This window comes from Erpetoichthys calabaricus, chromosome 3 (assembly GCF_900747795.2).
Source record: "Erpetoichthys calabaricus chromosome 3, fErpCal1.3, whole genome shotgun sequence".
NCBI lineage: Eukaryota > Metazoa > Chordata > Cladistia > Polypteriformes > Polypteridae > Erpetoichthys > Erpetoichthys calabaricus.
Window position 1 is genome coordinate 118,194,934 of NC_041396.2, and position 24,785 is coordinate 118,219,718.

At 36.5% G+C, this 24,785-nt stretch overlaps 1 protein-coding gene across 1 annotated transcript; it reads left to right on the forward strand.

Moving 5' to 3' along the window:
* The first annotated feature begins 1,540 nt into the window (after nucleotides 1–1,540).
* LOC114648331 (putative nuclease HARBI1) lies at nucleotides 1,541–21,363 on the forward strand. Its single transcript, XM_028797309.2, has 2 exons — nucleotides 1,541–2,605; nucleotides 19,861–21,363. Exons 1-2 carry the CDS (start codon nucleotides 1,933–1,935, stop codon nucleotides 20,301–20,303), a joined length of 1,116 nt encoding a protein of 371 aa, XP_028653142.1. The 5' UTR covers nucleotides 1,541–1,932; the 3' UTR covers nucleotides 20,304–21,363.
* The last annotated feature ends 3,422 nt before the right edge of the window (nucleotides 21,364–24,785 follow it).

Sequence of the window (24,785 nt, forward strand, 5' to 3'; positions counted from 1 at the left end):
AGAGAAAATGGATAAGTTTTTTAGTTTATGATTTTATTTTAAAAGTATTAAGAGAAGTTCCGACAAATAATGTGTGTATTTTAGCGCAACAATCAGCAAAATGAAAGATTTAGTTGTCTTTGAATATAACATGATAGTAAACACCAATATCAGGGTGTATTAAACTTGAGAGAGTGGGCCACTCTCCAAAAACTATATTTCCAAAAGCATACCTATAGTTGGAAACATACTGTTGTTGAAAGAGGCTGACATGGCAGGACAAGCTGTGCAACAATGGTGCTGAAATATGTTGCTGTTATTCGTTGTAAGTATGCTTTTATTTGTACACTGTTTCCTAGAATTGTGTATTTATATTAATTTTTATTTTCTTGTACTCATGCAAAATTATACTCTTATTTATCAGTGTATTTATAGCCTTGAGATTTCATAGGATGAATGCTGTCAGTATAGTTAGGACACTTGCATATGTTCTTTCTCACTCTGTTAGCTGGGGTGACCTCAGGGCCCCAGTTGTTATCTTCCCCAGGCGCTGTCAGAGCATACACAAGTTTTAAATTGTGGCCATCCATAACCCTTCACACTCCAACTTCCCAGAGTTAAGGGGGTCAGCAATTAGGGGTCCAATGGTTGTGAGATGTTTAAGTGGTAGGGTGTGATAAAACATTTTTTTATCAAGATAATATTGTTTTGGTTCAATAAACCAATGTTTGTTTAAACTTGAACTTTATCCCTACTTTCTAGAAAAAAACCCACAAAATATACTTTTCTCACAGACCACCGATACGGCATAATTGTAAAAGCAAGACTGTATATAACATGTACCAAAGAAAAGCAAGTGATATAATAAACAGAAGTAAGTCGGATATGTACTGTGTGAACACTATCCTTAATAAATACACACCACAGTAGTGTATTGAGTTTTGATTGAACTTCATTGATATATACAATTCTGTAATTCTCCTTATTTATTACCAATAAAAATATTTATACTCCTTGCTCAGTCAGCAGCTAGGTTCTGTCTTACTATGTATGATTTGTGCAGGGATTGCTCAGGTATACATGCTGCTAAGTGCTTTATTAATGTGCAGTCACTTGTAGAAGATGGTGTGCTGAGTTGAACCACAATGAGCCATTTGAAGTCACAAGAAATAAGTGTCAAGAAATATGAGAAATACTACAGTGTGCTCTCTTGACAGAGAAACACTCCCACAAGGATGTGATGGTTAACATGGTTTCCTTGAACTAACAATTTTGGTTCTAATTCCTGCTTATTACATTTAAATTTTTCTTAAATCAAACATTTCCCCCACTGTTTTTGGTTTTGGTCTCAAGTTGCCCCATTGTCTTTTGTTATAGCCCCACATCTCACCAAAATTTTTGGATAAAAATTAATCAGGTCCATGATTAGTGTAAAGAAAATAGGCTGCACTAAAAAGAAGTACTCATCCGATTCGGCAGGTGGCAGTAATACACATTTTGAAACGCCCAAGTTGCATCCACTGTCGGAAGAACCTTCTCTGTTTCTAAATTGAAGGAACGTCTCTTTGGTTGTGCACGTAGACGTTTATTGTCTACACTGCTATTGGATTTGTAAATAAAGTGTAGCGTTGTAAAGATGTTTCTGTGTTGAGTAATATGGTATGTTTAGAAGCTGATAATTGAAGAGGCTGATTTAATTATGATGTGAAAAAGGTCCATTTTTGAGCAATCAGTGGTCTGTATTATGCCAATTATATGAAAGCCTGAGCTCGAGTAACGCGGGAAATGTATTTTTTGGCGAAGATTTAAAAAAATAGCAAATATCAGCGAAATCGATAAGTAATAGTGTGTTTATTAGTGAGCTGAAAAGCGACAGGAACAATAACAAAAGAAACAAAGTGAAGAATAGGAAACTAATTTAAACCAAATAACAGCGTGTTGTGAACGGGGACAATGAATTGCGCGGCTGCCGTTTGGTTTGCGGTGCAGGAAGAAGTAGACAGAGCAGCCAGTAGAAACATTCCCAGATCTGGCTTAGACAGCTTTGACAATGATTTTCTTTTAAAACACTTTCACTTTACTCGACCCGCCATTCAGTTCATCGTAGACTGCGTGCGGGACAGCCTGGCACGAGTGACTCGCCGTTCTAGAGCCCTCTCCGTCGAGGATCTAGTGTTGGCAGCTCTCAGTTTTTATGCTAATGGTTCGCTGCAGAGGCATATGGCCAACCTAGTGGGCATAAGTCAGTCTTCGGTCAGTAGAGCAGTGGCAACTGTATCTAAAGTATTAGCCGACAAAGTCCCAATGTTTGTTACATTCCCTAGTACCACAGAGGACAAGGATGTCATGGCGCAAGAGTTCTTCAAGCTGTGTGGTATTACCAACATTCTTGGGATTGTAGGCTTCATGCACATGCGGATCAAAGCACCCTTGGAAGATGAGTATGCCTTCCTGAACAGCAAAAATTACCACTCGATCAATTGTCAAATGATTTGCGATTCACATGGCAATTTATTACACTTGGAAAACCACTGGCCAGGGGGCACCCCCGGTTCTCTCATATGGGAGAAGTCAACCATACGGCAACAGTTTCTTACAGGAGAACATGGCGAATACTGGCTCATAGGTGAGTTTGCAGAAATCTCTTCATGTGTCATTATGGGGTTGCTTAACTGATGTAATGAAACATATAAAATGTATAGATTATATGTTCATTATTAAATGAGGGGGCATTTTGAGTAAGTCTTAGCAAGGAATCACTGGCTACATGATACAGCCTAAAAGTAACAGTTTTGTGAGTTTTCTTTGTGGAGACGGGGGCCATTAATTTTCTGAATTGACTTAAATGAACTGTAGGGTTACAGAGGGAGCAAAGCAAGTTTATACCAATGGGTACACAGCAGGTGCCCCGTTTATTCTGTCACGATTTCCCTATCGTTATGTCATTGGCTGTCTATGGTTTGGTATTTGGTTTCACATGTTTTAATTCTGAGCAAATATATAGTTTTGACATTTAGAACAATTAACCTGCTATTCAAAAGCCATTTTTTGGCTGTAGCTTTAATGCCACATTCTGAAATGGATGTAGCCTGGGTATTTAGTTATTCAGAACATACGGGCTATTCAAGATGAATTACTTGAAGAATATTTTGGTCTGGCGATTGGTGTGTGGGTGTGTTTGTGTGTGTCCTGCGGTGGGTTGGCACCCTGCCCAGGATTGGTTCCCTGCCTTGTGCCCTGTGTTGGCTGGGATTGGCTCCAGCAGACCCCTGCGACCCTGTGTCCGGATTCAGCGGGTTGGAAAATGGATGGATGGATGGATTTTATATTTAAAAATTTCTTGAAATATCAATAATATTTATATATGAGTGGGAATGTAATTTTAAAATGACTGAGTTCAGAACTCAATGGGGGTTTTGTGGGAGTGCATTACAAAAGCAATATGGTCAAATTTAAAATCCTTTTGAAAGTTAAATATTTCTGGAAGTTAAAACCCTTTTTTTGCTTTTGTTACATTTTCAATTAAAGAAATTCCTACTGAGTTGTTTTAATCACTGCAGAAAACATTACTACATAATTTTAAACCATTTCTATATTATATCCTGAAATTTGGCAGATTGACTCTGTTTTGTTAAAGAATACCCTAAATTTCAGAGGATCTGTTTAAATGACACTACTGAACAAATCAGAATCACACATGGAATGCTTTACCTTGTCAACATTGCAAATGGAAGCAAATTGTTACTTTTCAATTTGTGCAAACAGTAAAAAAAAAATACATATACAATAAACACAGTGGAGTTAAAGTCTACTTTTTAAACTGTAACTAAAGTAGATTCCACTGCTCACAAATTTTGTTCATTATAGTTTTTGTACATGGTTATTTGTAAATATTTTTCTTTATTCCATTAGCCAGATAATTGTAAAGAACAGCAGGGGAGTTTTAAGTAGTGCAATTGATGTTCTGATAACATTTAGTGTACTCTTGACAACTTTCGTTTGATCGTGGCTGAAAGGGGAACATTCCCAAGAAACAATACTAACATAATTAAATGTGGGATTGAAGGACAGATTCTGAAACCTCATTTCCAAAGCCAGAAACAAATCCCCTGGAGTTTTAAAAATATTATCATCTTACAGAGAAAAAGACTGGCAAACAACTATTTATGTAACAAAGTACAGTACAAGAAGGGCTAATCTTGCTGTACCACTTGCCCCCTCATTTGAGGCATGTTGCCATAGAATGCCTATCTTTCAGTGTGGCTAACAGCATTGTGTCATCTACATATTCATTAAGGATCTGTTCAATACCATTAATTAATTATACATGAACAAAAGAACAGGACATAAATTGCATTTTTCGTTCCCAAGAAATAAAAGCTGTTTAAAAACATGTAGATCCAATTTCAGGTTTTCTTGAAACTCGTGGAAGTTGTGCAATAGTCCCCTCTTTTACACATGCAAGCAGCCCTAGGAATTAATTTCCAAAACAATATCAATATATAATTAAACCCACTTAATGCATTAAATCTTCTACCCTAGGGTACCAGTCCATCACACTTCACATGCATGTGTACACTCACATTTAATGTATGCAGGGCTAATTTAGTGTTTCCGTTAATAAACTTTAACATGTCTTTGAAAAGTCAGAGAAAAGCCTGCAGGGTCATTCCATGTCAAATCAACCAATGATCCACACACATTGGACTCAAACAATTCTGGAAAAGGTACCCATGAGAGTTCAAGCAAAATGACACCCTTTTTTGGCTAACTAAAAAGATTACAATGTGCAAGCTTTAGATGCAGCTCATGCTCCTTCTAGACGCAGCTCATGCTCATTCTTCAGGCATATTTCATATTGTAATCTTTTTAGTTACCCAGTAAAAGGTGTCATTTTGCATGACTTCTCATTGCATCCATAATGGATAACACGTACAACACCCTACTACTACAGGTGTATCCATGTTAGTCAGGAGACGCCCTGTAAATTTTTTTTTTTTTAATGTAAGAGTAATACTTCCCATGATACAGCCAGTTTACCGATGTTTGATTTTTATCAAGCCTCATTTTTTGATCAAATTTTACAAGTCCTTACCTCAAGAACTAAACAGCTGAGCAGGCTTAGACTTTGCACACTGGTACATTAATTGGTATAGTAGGTGACAAAATTTAAACATTTGGTCCAGATGACCCTGCATGGTCACAGCAGCCCCCTGAAGTTGACCAATATTTAATTTGAGTTTTTGGCTTAGCTATGTGTAGGTCTCAGAAACCTTTTGATTTTTTTTCTTATTCAGGTATATATATATATATATATATATATATATATATATATATATATATATATATATAGGCTTCCTGAAAAAGCAATAAACCGAAAAGTAACTGTATTAGGGTGTGAACAGCAGACCTCTCAAATCCAAAAAAATATTTTGAATTTCATTTTCAGAGCACCCTAATGGCATGTGGGAATATGCAGATAGTTTTTTTTTAAATATTTTTAATTTATTCTCCATTGTCACTTCTTTCTGAAAACACAAACGTAACTTTTCTTATGCAAATGTTTCTTGTTTATTTTCCATTCTAAACATAGGCTGAATGTGCCATGTGTCAATAATGGTAATCATTGACTTTTTTTTATCAGTAAGTTATCAAAAATGTCATACTTTTTTCATATCAAATGACGATGTCCTATCATGTTGCTGAACAGAGAATGTTATTCCCCATGGACAAAAGAGTACCTTGTACTCAAGAGTACCACTGTCACATCCCTACAGAAGATGGCAAACTCAAAGTCAGCTGGGTGCCTGGTGAAGACAGTCAATTAACTGTCAGAATATTCACCACTGAAGCTGCAGGTAAGATCCTGCCCCCTTACGATCACACTCCTGATGGATCAGATGCATCCCCTTACATTAGACTAGTGTCCAATTGGAAGTTATGTTGGGTGTGTGTATGATGAAAAATGTTGGATTGGTGTGTGAAGAGTGAAGCGGAATCAGACATCCTGATATGTTTCATCCATTCAAGCTATCCTGCACAGTCTTTTCTTTGGCCACCTAGAGATGATATTTCTTGGGTGCCATTACAGTGTGTTATTGCACTTCTTAGTACAGCTGCGATGGTCATTGTGGGAGGCAGTACCATCTTGATATCAAAGACAAAGATCTTATACACTGTGCACTTCGAAGCAGAAATGAAATGGGAGACATTTCTGCTGCTGAAATTCCAAGATGTTAACATTTCATTATAACTAGTGTTGAATTTAATTATAAATTAATCAGCTGCTGTTCATGAGATGTGCTTAATGTGTCTTTGGCGATTTATTTTGTTTTCCATTAATCCTATATGCAAGTTAGTGATGAAGAACTTGATAATTATCACTACTGACAAATGGTAAATTTACCCATGTTTGGAATGGAAAATAAAAAGGAAAGATTGACATAAGAAAAGTAAAACTTGATTTTTTGAAAAGAAGGGACCATGTAGGATACAAGAAAATAATTTTAAAATTGTTTGGACATTCCCACAATGTATTAAGCTGGTCTGAAAATTAGACCCAGAATGATTTTTTCACATTTGAGAGGTCTGCTGTTGAAACCCTGTGTATGTATCTAAACATGGAAAAAATTTCAGCAGGCTGTATCAGTTAGAAGTATGCTTTCTGAAAGCCTAAACATGGCAAGGCCAAAGATGCAAAATATTTTTTTCTATTTTTGAAGGTCTACATTTTGATTTTGTTACACCGTATACCTATAAAGGTACCAGTATGCAAAATGTGAGCCTGCTAGGTGGTTTAGTTCTTAAGATATGGACTTGTGAAATTGATGAAAAAATTAAGCTGGGTCAAATTTGACACCCTCTGCCATTACAAAATTGGCTTTATCTTGGAAAGTATTGATCTTACATCAAAATAATTTTACAGTGTGTCTCCTGGGTAACATGGGTACTCCAGGTGTATTTTCCTAATTTTTTTGAGACGGAAGTATGTGCAATTTCTAGAGAATCAGTTGATTTGACATGTAATGACCTTGCACAAGCTCTACACTGATGTGCCTGGCCCAGAATGTGGATTCTGGAGCAGTGAAGCAGTTGGTGACTCTACGTTGTAACCATGCTGTGATTGGTTTATGCTTATTTCAAGGACCTCCTGAATGGTTTCTGCTCATTACAATGTCTCATTCACTGTTTGGTCAATCTTTACTGATTAAAAACAGCAGTGCTTCAAGCAAAAGTTTATAACCAGATACATAAAACAGATATATTTGCATGAAATAGTGCAACCTGAGTAAAATTTATAACTCAACCACCTAGGGCGCAAGGCAGGAAACAAACCCCAGGCAAGGTGCCAATCCACCACAGATTTATAATTCATAATCTTGTAATTCTGTGAATAGAGCATGTCTCTCACTGTAAAGTTTGTTTGCATTTGTTACTAATATTATGTGAAGTCCACTCCATTTCCATATCAGTATTTCCAGTAAACAACATTGCAGTAAGCGTCTTTGCAGATTATTGGCACCATACATTATTACTACAGAAAGCTCATCCATTTTGTTTGGTCAGTAAACTAATATTCAGAAAAGTAATAATGTATAGCTAGATTCTTCTAATTTGTCCATGCAACTTAATGTGAAAACTTCCTCTTTGAGACGCTTTATGTCTACACTGCTCTGCATGTGTATCTATACAGTGAGCCAAGGCAGCTATGATTTTTATAAAGGGACTTATTCCAGGAAGTCAGAATACATTTGCATAATCAATTAAAAAGGTAACAGATAAAGAAAAGGTCTAACAGAATCATCATGTCTGTCCTTATTAAGGTAAAGGGTCTCCTTCTCTTGAACAAACCCAGATATAATTGTCCATTTTAAAGGACAACTTCCAAGCAACTTTAATTACAACACCTTTAGTAATAATTTGCAGAGTTACTTCAGATACTCTCTCCTTGTCTTTGTTTTGTATGATCTCAACAACATGTGACTGGAAGGGACCTCCCTTGCTCTGGAGACCTCATATCATGTCGTTTGACTTTCTTAGGCACATCCTTTCCTAGCTTTTGGTCCTCTTCTGAGAACAAATGAGAATGTGCTTGGAGGCATCCAGAGTTCTTCGTCGTTACCTGTAGCATTTTCTGTGTGTTCCCATCTTGGACATCACACACAGGCAGACAAAATTGTGACATCAGTTTCCGTATCAGACAATGAAGGACTTGATCAAAACACAGTTGTGCAACAGATACCACAAAAATATTTATGAAGTTCGACAGATTGTCATGCTTATTGGTAAGCCTGTCTGAGATAGTAAAGAGAATGTAGTAGCACCTCAAAATAGTGCAGGTTCTGACCTTTTGTATGTGTATATTTTATGTTTCCCCTTTCTTGGTAATTGTGCCACTTTGTGTGTGAAACTTATAGAGTCAGTATTTTGAAGTAGTGGTTGGGAGCCCATCCATCCACAAACCACCTCAGGATTCCAGATTAGGACCTGAGTACAGCCATGCAATGGTAGAGCGTTTGCAATATATTGGTGATGTGATTGTGTCAAATGTTTCTGTTTTCAGTAGAAGTGCTGTTTGACTGGTTTAGTTAACCAGGAAATGGAAAGTATGAGGGTTTGGAGCATGTTGGCAAACTAATTTCCATCTATACTCAAAGAGTGGAAGTAAAAAGATCAGATTAAATTATTGTTTTAGGCTTACAGCAACCTAGTGGTTAAGTGTTTTGTTCATACAGGGATGTACTGTATGCTTATGAAGATATAGTATAATCAGATTACTAGAGAAATCTCCTTACTTAGAAGAACTAATAGGTGAGTTCTGTTTATTCTTCTGGAGGGGTTTTGAGCAGCTAATACCCTGTGTCATTCATCTTCTATGTACTGTAAGATTAAGTTTGATGGCTTTTGGACCCATAATTAAATTTAACATAAATAGTGTTTATAGTACTGCATTAATTGTTATTTTTATTGCATTTGGGTTTTGTTTTAGTGCATTATGGTGTTTTTGCATGCAGGTATTGTTTATTTCTTTGCAATATATTTTTTTATGTCTGCAGATGTGGGACAGTTGTTTATTTGGTGGTGTGTACTTGAAGGTGTTGGAGTGCTTAAACCCCATCCACACTACTGCGTTTTAATTTAAATACGCATAGGTTTGCCTATATTTTCACCTTTCATTCATACTAACCCATGGCTATTGATTCCTGAAAATGAAGACTTTTAAAAATGTTCTCCAGAGCTGGATACTTTCGTAAATGCAGTGTCAATGTTGTGGTGTGGCCAAATGAACACCTAGTTTTCCAAAAACTACACTCTAATCGTGCTCTGATTGGTTCAGGCTTAGTTCTTGGCTCTCCTGATGGAATTCTGGTCATTACAATGTCTATTTGGTCACCCTTCACTGATTAAAAATGTTTTTCCATATAGCCTCCATAGAAGAGTTGTTTTCCATTGCTCTAATTGTGCTACTTACCTTTTTACATTTAAATTGACTTCTGTAAAGTCTGAATGCTGTATACATGTGTAAAAGGCAAATCATTTTCTGTTCGCTACAGTTTTACATTAAGTCCCGTGGCAAGCAGCGTTACCATTGTAGTGAAAATTTCAGGGCCATGTGAAACTCGGATTGTAAATAACTCAGTTGACAGCTTAAAGTCAATTTAGTACTTAACCTGTTCAGTTAGAAGTAGCTCATTCCACAGCAAATGTGACAACAAGGCACTTAATGAAGTAGATATGTGTAGAATGCAACAGAGCGATATGAAAGCATGAAGCAGTAAAATGAAGATATAGACACACACACTGATTTATTTATATAATTTTTTATATTGCGTTAGTTTTTCAAATGTTTGATATAAGATTCCTGTTAACTCCTCTCGCTTTTTTTAAGTGCCACTTTAACATTTTGTGGTGTTTCTCTTTTTATGACAAGATGCCAGCCACCAGTTCTGAAAACTCACTTTCACCTGTAATCAGTGCATAAAAATGATACAGGGGCAATTTGCTTCATATCCTTAAATACATTTTTCCCTATGCTATGCATATGCTATATGTGTGTGCACATGGGAATGCAATTTTCACTGTACAGGCCCCTCATAGTTTGCTACCAATACACACATGCCCAAATTAGTCAAAGATCTATGTCATAGGCATTTCAGTAAAGACAGGGATCCCTTTTAAACAATGTTAAAACTCTAGTTTAAACAGAGATTGTGTTTTTTTTTAATACTTGGTCTTTAGCCACCCTGGCCATCGGACCTTACTCCTTTTTATGTTAACTAAGGTTGTCTTATTTTAATTTCTTATTTGTCTTTTATTCTTCTTTTCTTCATTATGTAAAGCACTTTGAGCTACTTTTTGTATGAAAATGTGCTATATAAATAAATGTTGTTGTTGTTGTTGTTTAAATCAAAACGTTGTAGTAGGCTTAATGTTCACCTTATTCCATAATAATAAATTATAGTGTAGCAACCTTGTATTAGCATAGTCTTTATTTTGCTGTACAGAAGAATAAGGTATATTAGAACTAGAACCATAACATTTAGAAATGTTTTGGTGTGTTAAAAATACATAGGTACCATTTAGATTCAACTATTTTCTGTACAGTTAGTGACATCTCCATATAACGGCTCATAAACCACTTGCTAAATTGTAGTTATAGTCTGAATTAGCACTGTATTAGGCAAGAGGTGCTTAATTCAGTTTCATGGAAAACAGTTAGTTAGGAGTTTATGCTTCTATACACTTGGATCATTCAATTCAAGAAGTACTTAATACAAATGGTTAATGCAGCTAAATGAATTTTTAAAAACTTACTGATATGTCACCAAATTCATTTTTTCACAACTATACTGTATGTTTAGGTTTGTAAGGTTATTTTTTATTAATCATTGACATTTGACCAATTTAATTTTGTTCTAAGTTTACTGGATATTTAGCTTTGTGTTTTATTTATAGTAAAGCATACTCAAAACTGGTAAGTCAATTTAGTGACAAAGTGTAATGTTCGTTCCTCATGTTTTGTGATGAAAATGTCACAAAACAACAAATAAAGACCTCTTTGCTAAAAATACTTTTTTTTTTTTTTTATAAAATGCTTCTTTCAAGTCTAGTATTAAATATTTCATTTTGTTTTGTGTATATGTTTGTGTTTACAGTATGGCTGTATTTTGTATTTTATGTGTACAGGCAGATTTCTGTAGATACCTTACAAAGAAATTAAGATAGGTGGTGATAGTTATAAATCCTAATATCTATATATGACTCACAAATGACACTTTAGATTTCTCCACTTTGAATCTAGTAATGTGTAGAATAAAGGTACGCAACATGTAGAAATAAATGCAATATATACAGTATGTGGATAGTAATAAACACACAATTTATTATTTGAAGTTTGGACAACCAACATAAAGAATATAGATTATAAGGTTGATACTGATGTGTTTATGGGTGTGGTGAGAGAGGACATGCAGGTGATGGATGTAACGCAGCAAGGTGCAGAGGACAGGAAGATATGGAAAAGGATGATCCGCTGTGGCAACCCCTAACCGGAGCAGCCAAAAGAAGAAGAGGAAGAAGGCTGATGTGTGTGTGTGTTTATCACTGTATTAATGCATTTAATTTTGTAATATATTTCAGATTTCAAGCACATATAGTATATATTTCCTCTGTCATCACTTAGCACACTTTACACATTTTTGGTATATAAATAATGCAAATTTGCCAAGATGGTATATGTAGGTCAGTAGGTATTCTCTAAGAATACTAATACTAATATTATGCTTACGTACATGCTTAGCACTACACTGAGGGAGTGTTGTATGCAAATGAAGGGCAAAGCAGAAGCAGTTAATGAGCTGAACAACACTGGACAGACAACTGCAGAAAGTGCAACATCCTGAACTAGAGGGAAAGAAAAAAAAAAAAAAAAGTGACCACATTTGGCATGTACAGCAAGGCCTGAAATGGAAGGAGAAAGTTTGGCAAAGCTTGACTTCTTATTTGGCTGACACATTTATCAAAGAAAACTTACAACATTTGAAATATGATCAGTTTAATTTCTTTTGTTTTTCCAAATGGAACACAGGCAGGGGAAGTGCCTTGCTCATGGTCCCACAGTGTCAGTAGTAGGATTTGAATCCACAACCTTTCGTTTTGAAGTCCTAGGACCAAAGCCTTTACCACCACACCACATTACATTACAATCATGCCCTTAGTGTTTTAAAAAAAAAAAAAAACAGTGCAGAGATTGTATACATATATAGTAATAGAAACACAGGACAATGAAAATGTTTTGGGGCACCTTGTGACCAAGCTCATCTGTGATAAAGTTGAACCTAGGAGAAAAAAAAAATGCATGTTGAATTGCAAAACTAGTATTCTTAGACCAGAGTCCTGTTCTGTCTTTCGAAGATGGCAGTTTTTCAGGTCATGTGACTGCTGAGTAGGATGATATGGGTCCAGTTGGGTGGGCACCAGAAGTGATGTTTCCACTACCCAATCTGTGTGCCTGCCTGATCCATATGTGCATGAGTATTGGAAGCCAAATTGTTCATGCATGCGTTAAACATATTGGGCAGCCCCATGAAGCGTGCAATGACGTAGCCTTTCGTAATGCACGTATGCACACGCAGATTGGGCTGGCAATGGGGATCAGGTAGTGACACACTCCATGTGAGCTTAATGAACAAAAAATAAATAAAATCATATATTCCACTTTACAGCACGGCCCAATCTGAACTGTGCATTCCAATCCACAATTGACAGTATTGTATATTAATTTCAGTTCCACATTAGATGACCATAATGAGAATATTATGGAAATAAGTCGTCGTTTTGCAGAGATTGTAGTTTGTGTCTGGATTAAGCATCCTATTTTTCTAATTTTCATTTCACAATGAAGCATGTTTACACATAAGAAAAGATGGAAAAAAATAAAATAGAGATGTATCACAGTCCAATCACAATTCCATTCCAGTATATTTTGTGTACTTCTCTTCAGCATCACAGGCATTTGGAGTTGACTTAACTTTAACTTAATGAAAACAAAGAAGAAACAGCAGGGGTTACTGCCCAGTGCAAATCTGACAAACTATATGCAGTGCAATTTATAATCTACTACAACCATTGCAAGTTATTAAGAAAAAGCAAAATTAGAAAAGTGTGATTTTGGAAGTTTTTTTGAAATGCTTTACATTTGTAGCTTGGTACTTCTCTATTGGCAAAGCATTCCAAATTTTTGTTGCATTAGTACACAAAGTTGACAGTTTTTATGTTTGATCTTGGAATAAAAAGCAAAGCAATGTTTGATAAGAGAAATGTAGCAGGCACTCCAAAATATAGGCAGGGTCTGGGCAAAAGGGCCACCTTCTATTTCAAAATGGCACACATTTGTCCTTTCTTCTTCTTTAACTGCTGCCCCATACGGTAGATAACATAAACAATGTTCATGCACTTAGTTCAAACATTTATAAACTATACCTTTCTTCTTGTTCTGCCTTCTTTCTTGGTATACGTGTAATGCATTACCAAAGTACACCTTCAAAATAGATAAAGGTCTGCTCAGAGTACAGTCTAACTAATAATATTTTTATTTAAGTTATTGTGGTTTGTTGTTGGATTTTGGAAGAACCGAGACTTAATTTTCATCATATGTAGCATGATTTTTTTCTTTTACATTTCATGTACAGTAGACATTGTGTTACAGTCTCTGCATATCTAAAACTTCTAATGGTATGTACTCAGGTGCTGTTACTTACATGCAGACATCTTCGTTTTTCTCTCCTGCCTTAGTTTAGTTTAGGCTAAAATGAAGTCTTGGTTCTTTCAAAATCCAATAACAAAGCACAGTGACTTAAGAAAGTAAATGTTATTTTGCAACATCGAGCATCCCCGTTATGTTATTGTTGGTACTGTGGTTAAGAGAATTCACAAAATTGTCTAAAATTATAAAGCCATTATTAGTTATTGAACAGCATAAGCAAACATAGGTGACAGTGTTCAAGCAAAATATTACAGATCGAGTAATAAATATGGGAAGTTTTAGCAGGAATTGTGCACCATTTACTTATAAAACCAAAAGACTCACTATTCTTATCTCTACAAATAGCATACCTAAGATAAACTGCACATCATCTCAAATTGGGAATCTTAAATGCAGAAGAAAAGGACATCTAGTTGTGTCCCAGAGTTCAGGTACACAGGCATAACAGCTTAAACAATAAGCAAATGACTTGTCACAACAGCAGATACCCAGCCGTGTCATTGTGCAACATCTGATGTACATCACACTTTACTGATAGTTTGGATATAGATTTTAAAATTGCCTGGTCTGTACCATGCAAGATTTTTCTACCAAACAAGCATAAAAAATCAATTTCAAAATTATTAATAAATAGTACCTAACTAATATTCATAAGTATGACATTAATATATGCCTAATATTGAGTTTTTGTACAAATGAAGATGAATCCCCTCTCATATTTCTTTTATGTCTGGGTCAATTATAAAATGTTTTGGTACGATTTGTTTGTTACTATCCAGAATGACAAAACAAATCTATCATTGACTTTTTAATTTTTGTTCTTTTTCTGTATGCAATTTTGAAGAAAAAAAATGTTAGAAAATATAGTAACTGCTTTCCTTGCTTGGTAAGTTTAATATACATAAGAGTAAAGTTCAGAATACTAGACCCTCTATTATATCTTTCTGCATGGAAATTAAAATGCTAGAAATAGCTTTAAAAAAATATATATAAAAAAACACTGAAGCAATTAAAATGTGTAAGATTCTGACCTGTTTTCTTAAGTTTGTTGTGTTATTCTCTGCATTCCCCTTTCTTGTAATAATTTAGCCTTCGTTATATATTTAACTATGTTATGTACAGTATAAACTGTTGTATTGATGAAATCTGATATTAACATAACAAAAAAAAAATACTGATGGCTTTGGAGGGCACACTTTACATCAGTCTAGTAGTGTCAGATGTGCACTCCTAACTGTGTCCCTAATGTGCCACTTAGATTATATTGTTTTGCTTAATTATTAGCATGCAGTTCACACTTTTAAGATAAAAAAATGTGGACAAATGTTTAAAAATAACATACCGACAAATGTTAAAGTTACAAAAAAATGACTTGTATCTATTAATCCATTAACCCTAAGATGGAAATTACTGTGACTTTTACCTTTAAACCATGCTATTATGAAGGTTGTATTGCAAATGAAAATCCATATTGCTTCTTTCATCAATACGATGTACTTACAAAAAGCTGTACATATGTCACAAAGTAAAAAGAATAACATTATAAAGTTCACAGACACACGTTGCATTTCATTTCACTCCCTCTTCATTTGACTGGAGTTATATTTTTCAGATGACAAATATTCTTTCAAGACTTTATAAAATTCAAAGTTCCCATCTTTTCCAATAAGAAGTTCACTTAAAGAGAAAAATAAACAGAAATACAAAAATGACTCGCAAGTACAATTAAAATCTGACGAGTGACACGTCGTAAAACATTAGACATGCACAGTACAAATCTAGCAGTATCATAAAAGTAATCTTTAGTAAGCAGAGGGCATATGTGTGAGGCAAATCGGAAGGGGACTTGTCATAGTATGAAAAACACTGATCGGGCACTGTCATAACAGTTCTGTGTGTGTGTGCTGCTTAGGCAGTCATTGGGCATGTGCAGATTGGGCAGGCAAAGCAGATCTGATAGTGACAGAAGACTTCATTGGAGGAGAGCCATCAGGCTTCCGGTCTGCAGAGAGAGAAAAAGAGAGAGTATTATCATACAGCACCACCCCCTGGATTGGCTGGGAATTACCATCACCTGAGTTCTTAAACTGTCCCCTATGCACCCATGTGTGACAATATACACACAACAAGCATTACAAAGTTATTTATCCATTCAATACAGCCTTCTGTCTATGGACATCAGGACATATTGTGACCACTAGTAGAATATGCAGTACTGTATATTTATCTTCAAAGAAATGGATTCACTTTTAGATTTGTCTTCCAGTGTCTGTATCATCTACGATAATATCTTAATTGTTGTTTAAACAGTGTGCAAACTGAAATGATTTAGTATGCTACTCACTTTGCAAGAAACAATCAAAAACATGCCTTTTTGTCTGTGTTATGTTACATCATCAGTGTGAGCCTCTCCCATTATTCATTGTGTTGACTGTGAGAGGAGGAATTGTACCGGCATTTTAGGCACTCCAGAATACATTGTTTTCTGTTTTAACATTTCAGCCTGTTAATAATAAACATTAACAGATAGAGGAGATCAGTGTGGTTTCATAACCCCTTTGTGGAGTTTTGCATGAAGTGGCACATCATGAGTCACAACGCAGAAGTTTTGGAGGTTAACTGGATTCATAGCCAGAGTGCACTAGTACAGCGTGTGCAGTAAACACCGGTTACAGTGGGATAACTTACAGTCACATATGATCACATTCTCTTTTTTTCCTCCCTCGTACTACTTGATCACCTTCATTTTTGTGTCAAGATCAAATGCCCTTTTTTTCTGTAATTGTTAGACAAATGTAACTGAACATAGTTGAAATCGCTGCAGGTAATAAAGTGAGATTGAATTGAATGAATCCCAGCATACAGAACTGGTGTGGTGAAAATTGTTGTTCCTCTGTAAAATGCAACTTAAATGAAATTGATCTAGTACAGAGTCCCGTAGGTGTCAGGCAAAAAAAAAAAAATCAAAAGTTATTAATCTGTTCAGACAAACTATTAATCCAATTGAAGAAATTACATTATTCGTTTGAACAGATTATTTTTATTTCTATAAGAAGCATATGCCTATTGGCCGCATTTTGATTTTGCAAGCTGTCTTGGGTCGGGGGGCCTCAATTCCGAAGCACATTTTTTTCTTTCATAATTTAAAACACTTGCACAGACCCCTGCCTCTTCACCCTGCACCATCCCACCCCTATGGCTGCAGAAGTTGGAGAAGTCTTTTAGCAGCTATTTCAATACAGGAAATCGGAGAAGGCCAGTCTCTGCACATTGCCATTGAGAAAGAGATCAAGAGCTACTTGATGATACCTGATGTGGTGAGTGATGTAAATCCACTTGAGGGTTGGAAAACGCAAGAAGTACCTGTGTATCCCTGCCTCAAGCAGTGCTTCTGAGAGGGCATTCAGCATCGGAGGAAATGTTTCAATATGTAGCTGAGCTGCCCTGAAGCTAGATGTTGTGGCCAGACTGGTGTTTCTGTTACACAATATGAAGTTTCCTCAGAATAATTTTACAATTGTTTTATTTTCTTTGTGTAATATTGAACAGAACTTTAAGTTAGTTATTTGTTTAAAAATGTTATGGGTTAGGTTTTTATGTATCTTTGTGTAATATATGATAGAACTTGATTACAAATGCTATAGTTTTTTTTTTCCTGTGCAGTACAGTACACCCCCAAAATTCGCGGGGGTTACATTCCTAGAGAACCCGCGAATTGTGAAAAACCGCGACTGTTGGATGTGGTTAAAAAATGCCTTTTAAATGCCTATTTTTATAGTTTCAACCCCTAAATACAGTATGCCCCCAAAGCACTTTAATTTCGCAGCAAACTCAGCTTAATACATTAATACATTACCTAAAAAATTACCTTAATACATTACCTAAAAACAGAATGTAAAGGTAAACCCGTATACTGTACAGTACTGTACTGCTATTTCTCCCACAGTGCTAGAATGTAAAATACTGATGTTACTGCTATATGTACTGTAATTCATGCAAGCGCGTTTTCTTTGGTATGCACTGTCGTTTCTTTGTTAAAAGTAGAGTAAATACATAATAATTTCATTTAATTAAAATACAGTAAAATGTATGGGTACTCACCAATGATGAATGATATTGATGATGATGATGAAGTAGCTTTAAAACTTAAGTAGATTTAAAACTCCTTGGGTGGTGCCTCTTCTTCAGGCGCTTTAGGAGGAGTCGTATCTTTGTATGGGTCTTCTTCTGGTAGGGTTTTGTGCTGGCTTTTCTTTATAGGTTTCAAGAACATTGTGATAGGAAGTTGCTACATTGTCTCCTGTAGCGAACTGCTGGTACAATTTCCGTGCTTTTTCATGGATGACGTTACTGTCTTCCTGCAGTCGGTGATCCACAGTGCCAAGGCAGGTTCCATCCTGACGATATTTTTATTCCTTACGGTCTTTTCCTTTTTGGCACTATCACAGAAACTTATAGATACGGTACTCCAGATCGCTGCTTCGTTCTTCTTTATGTAGCATACAGTGCTTTCATTAATGCCATAGTGGCGCGCTACTGCAGCATAACTTTTTAGTTCCCGAAGCAAATCAACCTTCTCCTGGAGTGTTTTAAACTTCTTCTGGCGCTTAGGCTCTGTTCCAGAAGCCTTAGAAGGTGCAGAGTGGTTTGACGACATTGTGTGCGTTTAAAAATAACAAAACAATAACAAAATGGAAAACATGAGGACACTCAGATGGAGACGCGTCACAAAGCTGCAGTCAATCATCAGCAAGGAGAAATGAATAACGCTCTCGGATTGTCTACTTTCACCATCCCAAACCGCGGTGGTAAACCCACTCGCCTGGAGACGCATCACAAAGCAGCAGTCAGTTATCAGCAAGGAGAAATGAATAACGCTCTCGGATTAGCTACTTCCGCCATCCCAAGCCGTGTTTCCCTCAGCGGTGGTAAGGAAACGCGTCACATGGCAGCAGTCAATCAGCAGCAAGGAGAAATTAATATTGCTCTTGGATTGGCTACTTTCACCATCCCAAACCACGTTTCCCTCAGCAGTTGCTTCCTGTTCTCTGTACAGCACAGTATTACCATAAAAAATTGCAGAGGATATTTGCGCTTTCCGCTAACAATTAATAGTTAGGTTCTAAGAAAAAGTCTGCGAACCCTGAACCGCGACTTCGCGAGGGTCTACTGTATTTGACAGAACTTTGGATTTTTTACACTATAGTACATTGATAGATTTTCGTTCTTGCTTGAATGCTGCGCAATTCACCTTACAGCAGAGCAGTTTGTTTATCCAGACTGTAATGCTCATGCCCTATAGTTCAATTATTAGTATTTTATTCTCTTTGAATTCCCCGTAATTTTATTGACATTAAGGGTGTCTGTTTAAAATGCTATCATTATAATAGTTTTGTTGGTCTTTTGCGTAAATCCTGTGGGCCACTGCGAAACGGTTTATTCATACTTGAGCTGTTTGATCTCAGTAATACTTTGGTGATTTTAATGTGTTTGTGTTATTTTACTTCAGTTGTAAGAAAATAAATAAGACCCGTTTTCCTTAAATGTTTCCAAAAATCTCAGTTAGCTACAATTAATATCTTATTAATAAGACCAAGCTAGATTAATAAAACTATTACAAACACGTTTTTAAAGGGTGCAAAACATTGTCTAAATATCATTAGTGTTAATCTATCATATCCCACCCCCCCCCCATGAAATATTAAGTAATTCTATAGATTGGACCCTGCTGATTCTGCTTATAGAACCTGTGTGGTAACATCTTAAGTGTGATGGTGGGAGTGAAATTATTTGGGATATGTATATATTTTTCTTATTTTTTTTTTTTTTTTTTTACTTATTTACAGACCTTACATTTTGAGTTACAGCTCTAAGTAAATGAAAAAAAAAATGTTTTTATCATCATTCACTTTCACTAAAAGCCAAATATCTTGTTATAAATAGGGCAAGGTTCTGAAATTAAGAAACGGATGACTGATAAAATCTTCAAAGCTATTTGTTCTAAAATTAATTAACTGTTGAGGTTTTATGATTAAAGCTTCGTTTTATGTCTGTAAATCTCTTAGGAGATGCAAGTGCAGGTCAAGTGTAATGTTTTGTATTTTTCCCCCCTCTAGGTGACAGCTGTTACCCTTTGTCAAAAAATCTGCTTACGTCAGTTCATTATCCAGTGAGTCCAGCAGAGAAGTGGTACAATGAAGCCCATTCACAAGCAGTTGATGTCATTCGACAAACCTTTAGTGCCTTAAAAGCAAGGTTTAGATGCCTAGACAATTTGGGCGGCAACCAGAAGTATACGCCTGCACGAGCAAGTGATATAATAAGTGCATGCTGTGTTTTGCATAATATTGCTCAGAAGTTTTCTGTCGGCTTGCCAGAGATTACGTTTCTGCAAGAAAACGTGTTTGATAACACTGAAGAAACCTTCAGACAGCACGATGAAGAAATGGTTATCATGAGAGAGAAAGTTATAAAAGCACTTTTCTCCAACAGCAAGCATGGTATCAAAAAGATCAGACAATATCCACAAAAAGTTAAAAAAAAAAAAAAAAAATTGTAAAGACTGATTTTATCTAACTCAAAGATTCAACCTTTGTTTTCTTTTAGTACGACGTCCATGGACATGGTGCTTAGTCACACACTAGTAAGCATAAGATGAAGAGATATCCTAGGTGGAATACATTCTTTATTTCCTAGGAATTAATATTTTCAAATTGTGAAGTTTTTAATGCATTTGCACACCCCCCCCCCCCCCCCCCCCACCCCCTTTGCCTGGCAAACTATTTTATCCAAACAGGTACACTTAATCAACAAGTGAAAACATGTAATGACTAATAAATTCACAAACAGATATTTGTCCACCAGGTGGCACCGGATTAACTGATTTACATTCATGAGACAATTCCTGTGGACATTAAATAATACTTTCAAAGCACTAGTTCACCCACAATTTCGTAATCTATCCTTCCATAAGAAATGCCTCATTGATGAGGAATAATCTGAAATTTTCAGTCCAATTTTAAATTTTCTTTCAGCATTTTATAAGCAGTATCAAAGCTGGAGATTGTACAATTCAGTTGTCTTTAAATCATAATGTGAACAGAGTGGCAGCGTATCCACGTAGTAACTTGAAAGCAGAGTGTTACAGCAAAATATATCTATTTAAAGATGTCTGTTAAAAATACACTAATATATTATAAATTTGATGATCAAGCAGTGAATGTAATTTTGATTATCCAATTTCAAATCCCCCAATTAGTCATAAATCGGAGACTATCCATGGTTGTTAAGATCCAGTGACAGTTTCAACAAAAGAATATTTTCACAAATGTACCATCCAATACCAACATGTGAACATTTCTCATTATGAAATACTGTAAATTGTACTTTGTATTATCAGTCTTCATGTGTCATCTGTTACTTTACATTTAAGGATATGTTAATTTAATTCTATGTGTAAATTGTATATTTGAATAGTTATACTTGTATTAAAATAGATTAGAGTGGAAAGGAGTTAAAAGGAGTTGTTCATTTACAGTCAGCTCCACCTTTTTTTACAGTAAATGGGATTAACCAATGAATAACACTTTAGGTTCACATTATTAAAGATACTAAGCAAATTAAGAGTTTGAGTGCTATAGTTAAGCATTATGCTTTCTTCCCTTTCTTGCTGCATGAATTTCAAAGTGCAGCCTTTGAGTATCCTATAAAATATTAAGGTTTTTACTTCTGAAAGGTGTTTAAGAACTTCAGTTTGAGAATATCTGTTCAGAAACAGCAGGAGTGCCTTGCCAATTTCAAAAATGGAAATGTGCTTCCATTGGGCATATGGGTGGGTATATTGCACAAAAATGTATTTATGAGCCACATGTCAAACTTCCCATTAGAATATCTCATTCTTATTGTATACAACAACAATGTTTATTTATATAGCATGTTTTCATACAAATAATGTATCTCAAAGTGTTTGACAAGATGAAGAAAAAAATATATTAAAAATAAAATTAGGCAATACTAATTAACAAAGAATAAAGCTCCGATGGCCAGGGAGGACAGAAAAAACAAACAAAAAAAAAAAAAACTCCAGAGAGCTGGAGAAAAAAAAATCTTTGGACTAATATCAGAAACTATTGACTGCAGTCATTTCAGCTGTGGAAAATTAGCAAATATAATAATATACATCAGGAAAATCAAACTCAGTCCCTGGAGACCTGCAGGCTTTCATTCCAGCCACTTTCTCCGTTATTGACCAGTTACTTATGATAATGGAAGTGCTATATTACAAGTGTAGTGAAAGAGGCTGCTAGTTTTCTCCATGCTGTATTTCTTTAGAGTGTCATGAAGGTGTCTTGTATGTGATATGAAATTTCTCACAATATGTATTATATGGCACCTGTGGCCTGATGATTGCTATTTTGGCAGGAGTGATATTAACTTCCTAAAATCCTGTTGAAACTTTTTCTTTCGGGAGCTCCTGTTAGGGGTCACCACATCGGATCATCTTGTTCCATATCTTCCTGTACTCTACATCTTGCTCTGTCACACTCCTCACCTGCATGTCATCTCTCACCACATCCATAAACCTTCTCTTAGGCCTTCCTTTTGCCTGGCAGCTCTATCTTTAACATCTTTTTCCCAATATACCCAGCATCTCTCTTCTACACATCTCCAAACCAATGCAATCTCGTCTCTCTGACTTTGTCTTCCAACCGTCCAGCCTGAGTTGACCCTCTAATGTACTCATTTCTAATCCTGTCCATCCTCGTCACACCCAATGCAAATCTTAGCATCTTTAACTCTGCCACCTCCAGCTGTGTCTCCTGTTTTCTGGTCTGTGCCACCATCTCCAACCCATATAACAAAGCTGGTCTCACTACCATCCTGTAGATCTTCCTTTTCACTCTTGCTGATAGCAGTCATAAATTACTCCTGACCCTCCTCTCCACCCTGCTTGCACTCTCTTTTTCACCTCTCTTCCACAATCCCCATTACTCAGTACTGTTGATCCCAAGTATTTAAACTCATCCACCTTCGCCAACTATACTTCTGCATCCTTGCCATTCCACTGACCTTACTCTCATTCACACACATATATCCTGTCTTGATTCTACTGACCTTCATTCCTCTCCTCTCTAGAGCATATCTCCACCTCTCTAGGGTCTCCTGCTCCCTACAGATCACAGTGTCATCAGCAAACATCATAGTCCAAGGGGATTCTTCTCTAATCTCATCTGTTAACCTGTCCATCACCATTGCAAATAAGAAAAAGCTCAGAGCCAATCCCTGATGTGATCCCACCTCCACGTTGAATGCATCCATCACTCCTACTGCAAACCTCACTACTGCCATACTACCCTTGTACATATCCTGTACAGCTCTTACATACTTCTCTGCCACTCCTGACTTCCTCATACAATACCTCAACTTCTCTCGAGGCCCCCTGTCATATACTTTCTCTCGATTCACAAAGACACAATGCAACTGCTTCTGGCCTTCTCTATACTTTTCCGTCAATGCCATCTGAGCAAACATTGCATCTGTTGTGCACTTTCTTGGCATGAAACCATACTACTGCTCACTAATCATCACCTCCCTTCTTAATCTAGCTTCCACTACTCTTTCCCATAACTTCATTCTGTGGCTCATCAATTTTTAATCCCCTGTAGTTACTACAGCTCTGCACATCCCTGTTATTCTTAAAAATCAGTACCAATACACTTCTCCACTCCTCAGGCATCCTCTCATTTTCCAAGATTCCATTAAACAATCTGGCTAAAAACTCTACTGACATCTCTTCTGAACTCCTCCATGCTTCCACAGGTATGTCATCTGGACCAACAGCCTTTCCATTCTTCATCCTCGTCATAGTTGTCCTTACTTCCTCCTTGCTAATCCATTGCACTTCCTGATTCACTATCTCCACATCATCTAACCTCTCTCTCTCTCATTCTCTCCATTCATCAGCTTCTCAAAGTACTCTTTCCATCTTCTCAACACACCCTCCTCGTTTGTGAATATGTTGCCATCTTTATCCTTTATGACCCTAACCTGCTGCATATCTTTCCCAGTTTGGTCCCTCTGCCTAGCCAATCGGTACAGGTCCTTTTCTCTCCAACCTCTCATACAACTTATCATACACTTTTTCTTTAGCCATTGCCTACTTTCTGCATCTCTCTGACTGTCCAACTTCTTCGCCATCCTCTTCCTGTGTATACTCTCCTGTACTTCCCCATTCCACCACCAAGTTTCCTTTTCCTCCTTCCTCTGTCCAGATGTCATGCCAAGCACCCTTCTTGCCGTCACCCTTACTACTTCTGCTGTAATTGCCCAGCTGTCTGGTAACTCTTCATTGCCATCCAGTGCCTGTCTTACCTCCTCCCTGAACTCAACCTTGCAGTCTTCCTTTTTCAACTTCCACTATTTGATCCTTGGCTCTGCCCTCACTCTCCCTCTCTTCTTGATCTCCAACGTCATCCTACAGACCACCATCCTATGCTGCTTAACTACACTTTCCCCTGCTACCACTTTGCAGTCTTTAATCTCCCTCAGATGGACTCTTCTGCATAGGATATAATCTACCTGTGTGCATCTTCCTCCACTCTTGTACATCACCCTATGTTCCTCCCTCTTCTTAAAATATGTATTCAATACAGCCATATCCATCCTTTTTGCAAAATCCACTATCATCTGACCTTCTTCAATCCTCTCCTTGACACCATACCTACCCATCACCTCCTCATCTCATCTGTTCACTTCACCAACATGTCCATTGAAATCCACCCCAATCACCACTTTCTGTCCCTTGGGTACACTTTCCATCACTTCATCCAGCTCACTCCAGAAGTCTTCCTTCTCATCCATCGGACACCCAATCTGCGAGGCATATGCATTAACAACATTCATCATCACACCTCCAATTTCAAGTTTCATAATCATTAGTCTGTCTTGACACTCTTTTCACTTCCAAAATACTCTTGACATGCTGTTCATAATCATTAGTCTGTCTTGACACTCTTTTCACTTCCAAAATACTCTTGACATG

What these genes read in the sequence shown, in the direction of transcription:
- LOC114648331 (XM_028797309.2), top strand. Translation starts at nt 1,933, where the DNA reads ATGAATTGCGCGGCTGCCGTTTGGTTTGCGGTGCAGGAAGAAGTAGAC. An exon ending in TGGCGAATACTGGCTCATAG is followed by an intron (nt 2,606 to 19,860) that starts GTGAGTTTGCAG and finishes TCCCCCCTCTAG; the next exon opens with GTGACAGCTGTTACCCTTTG.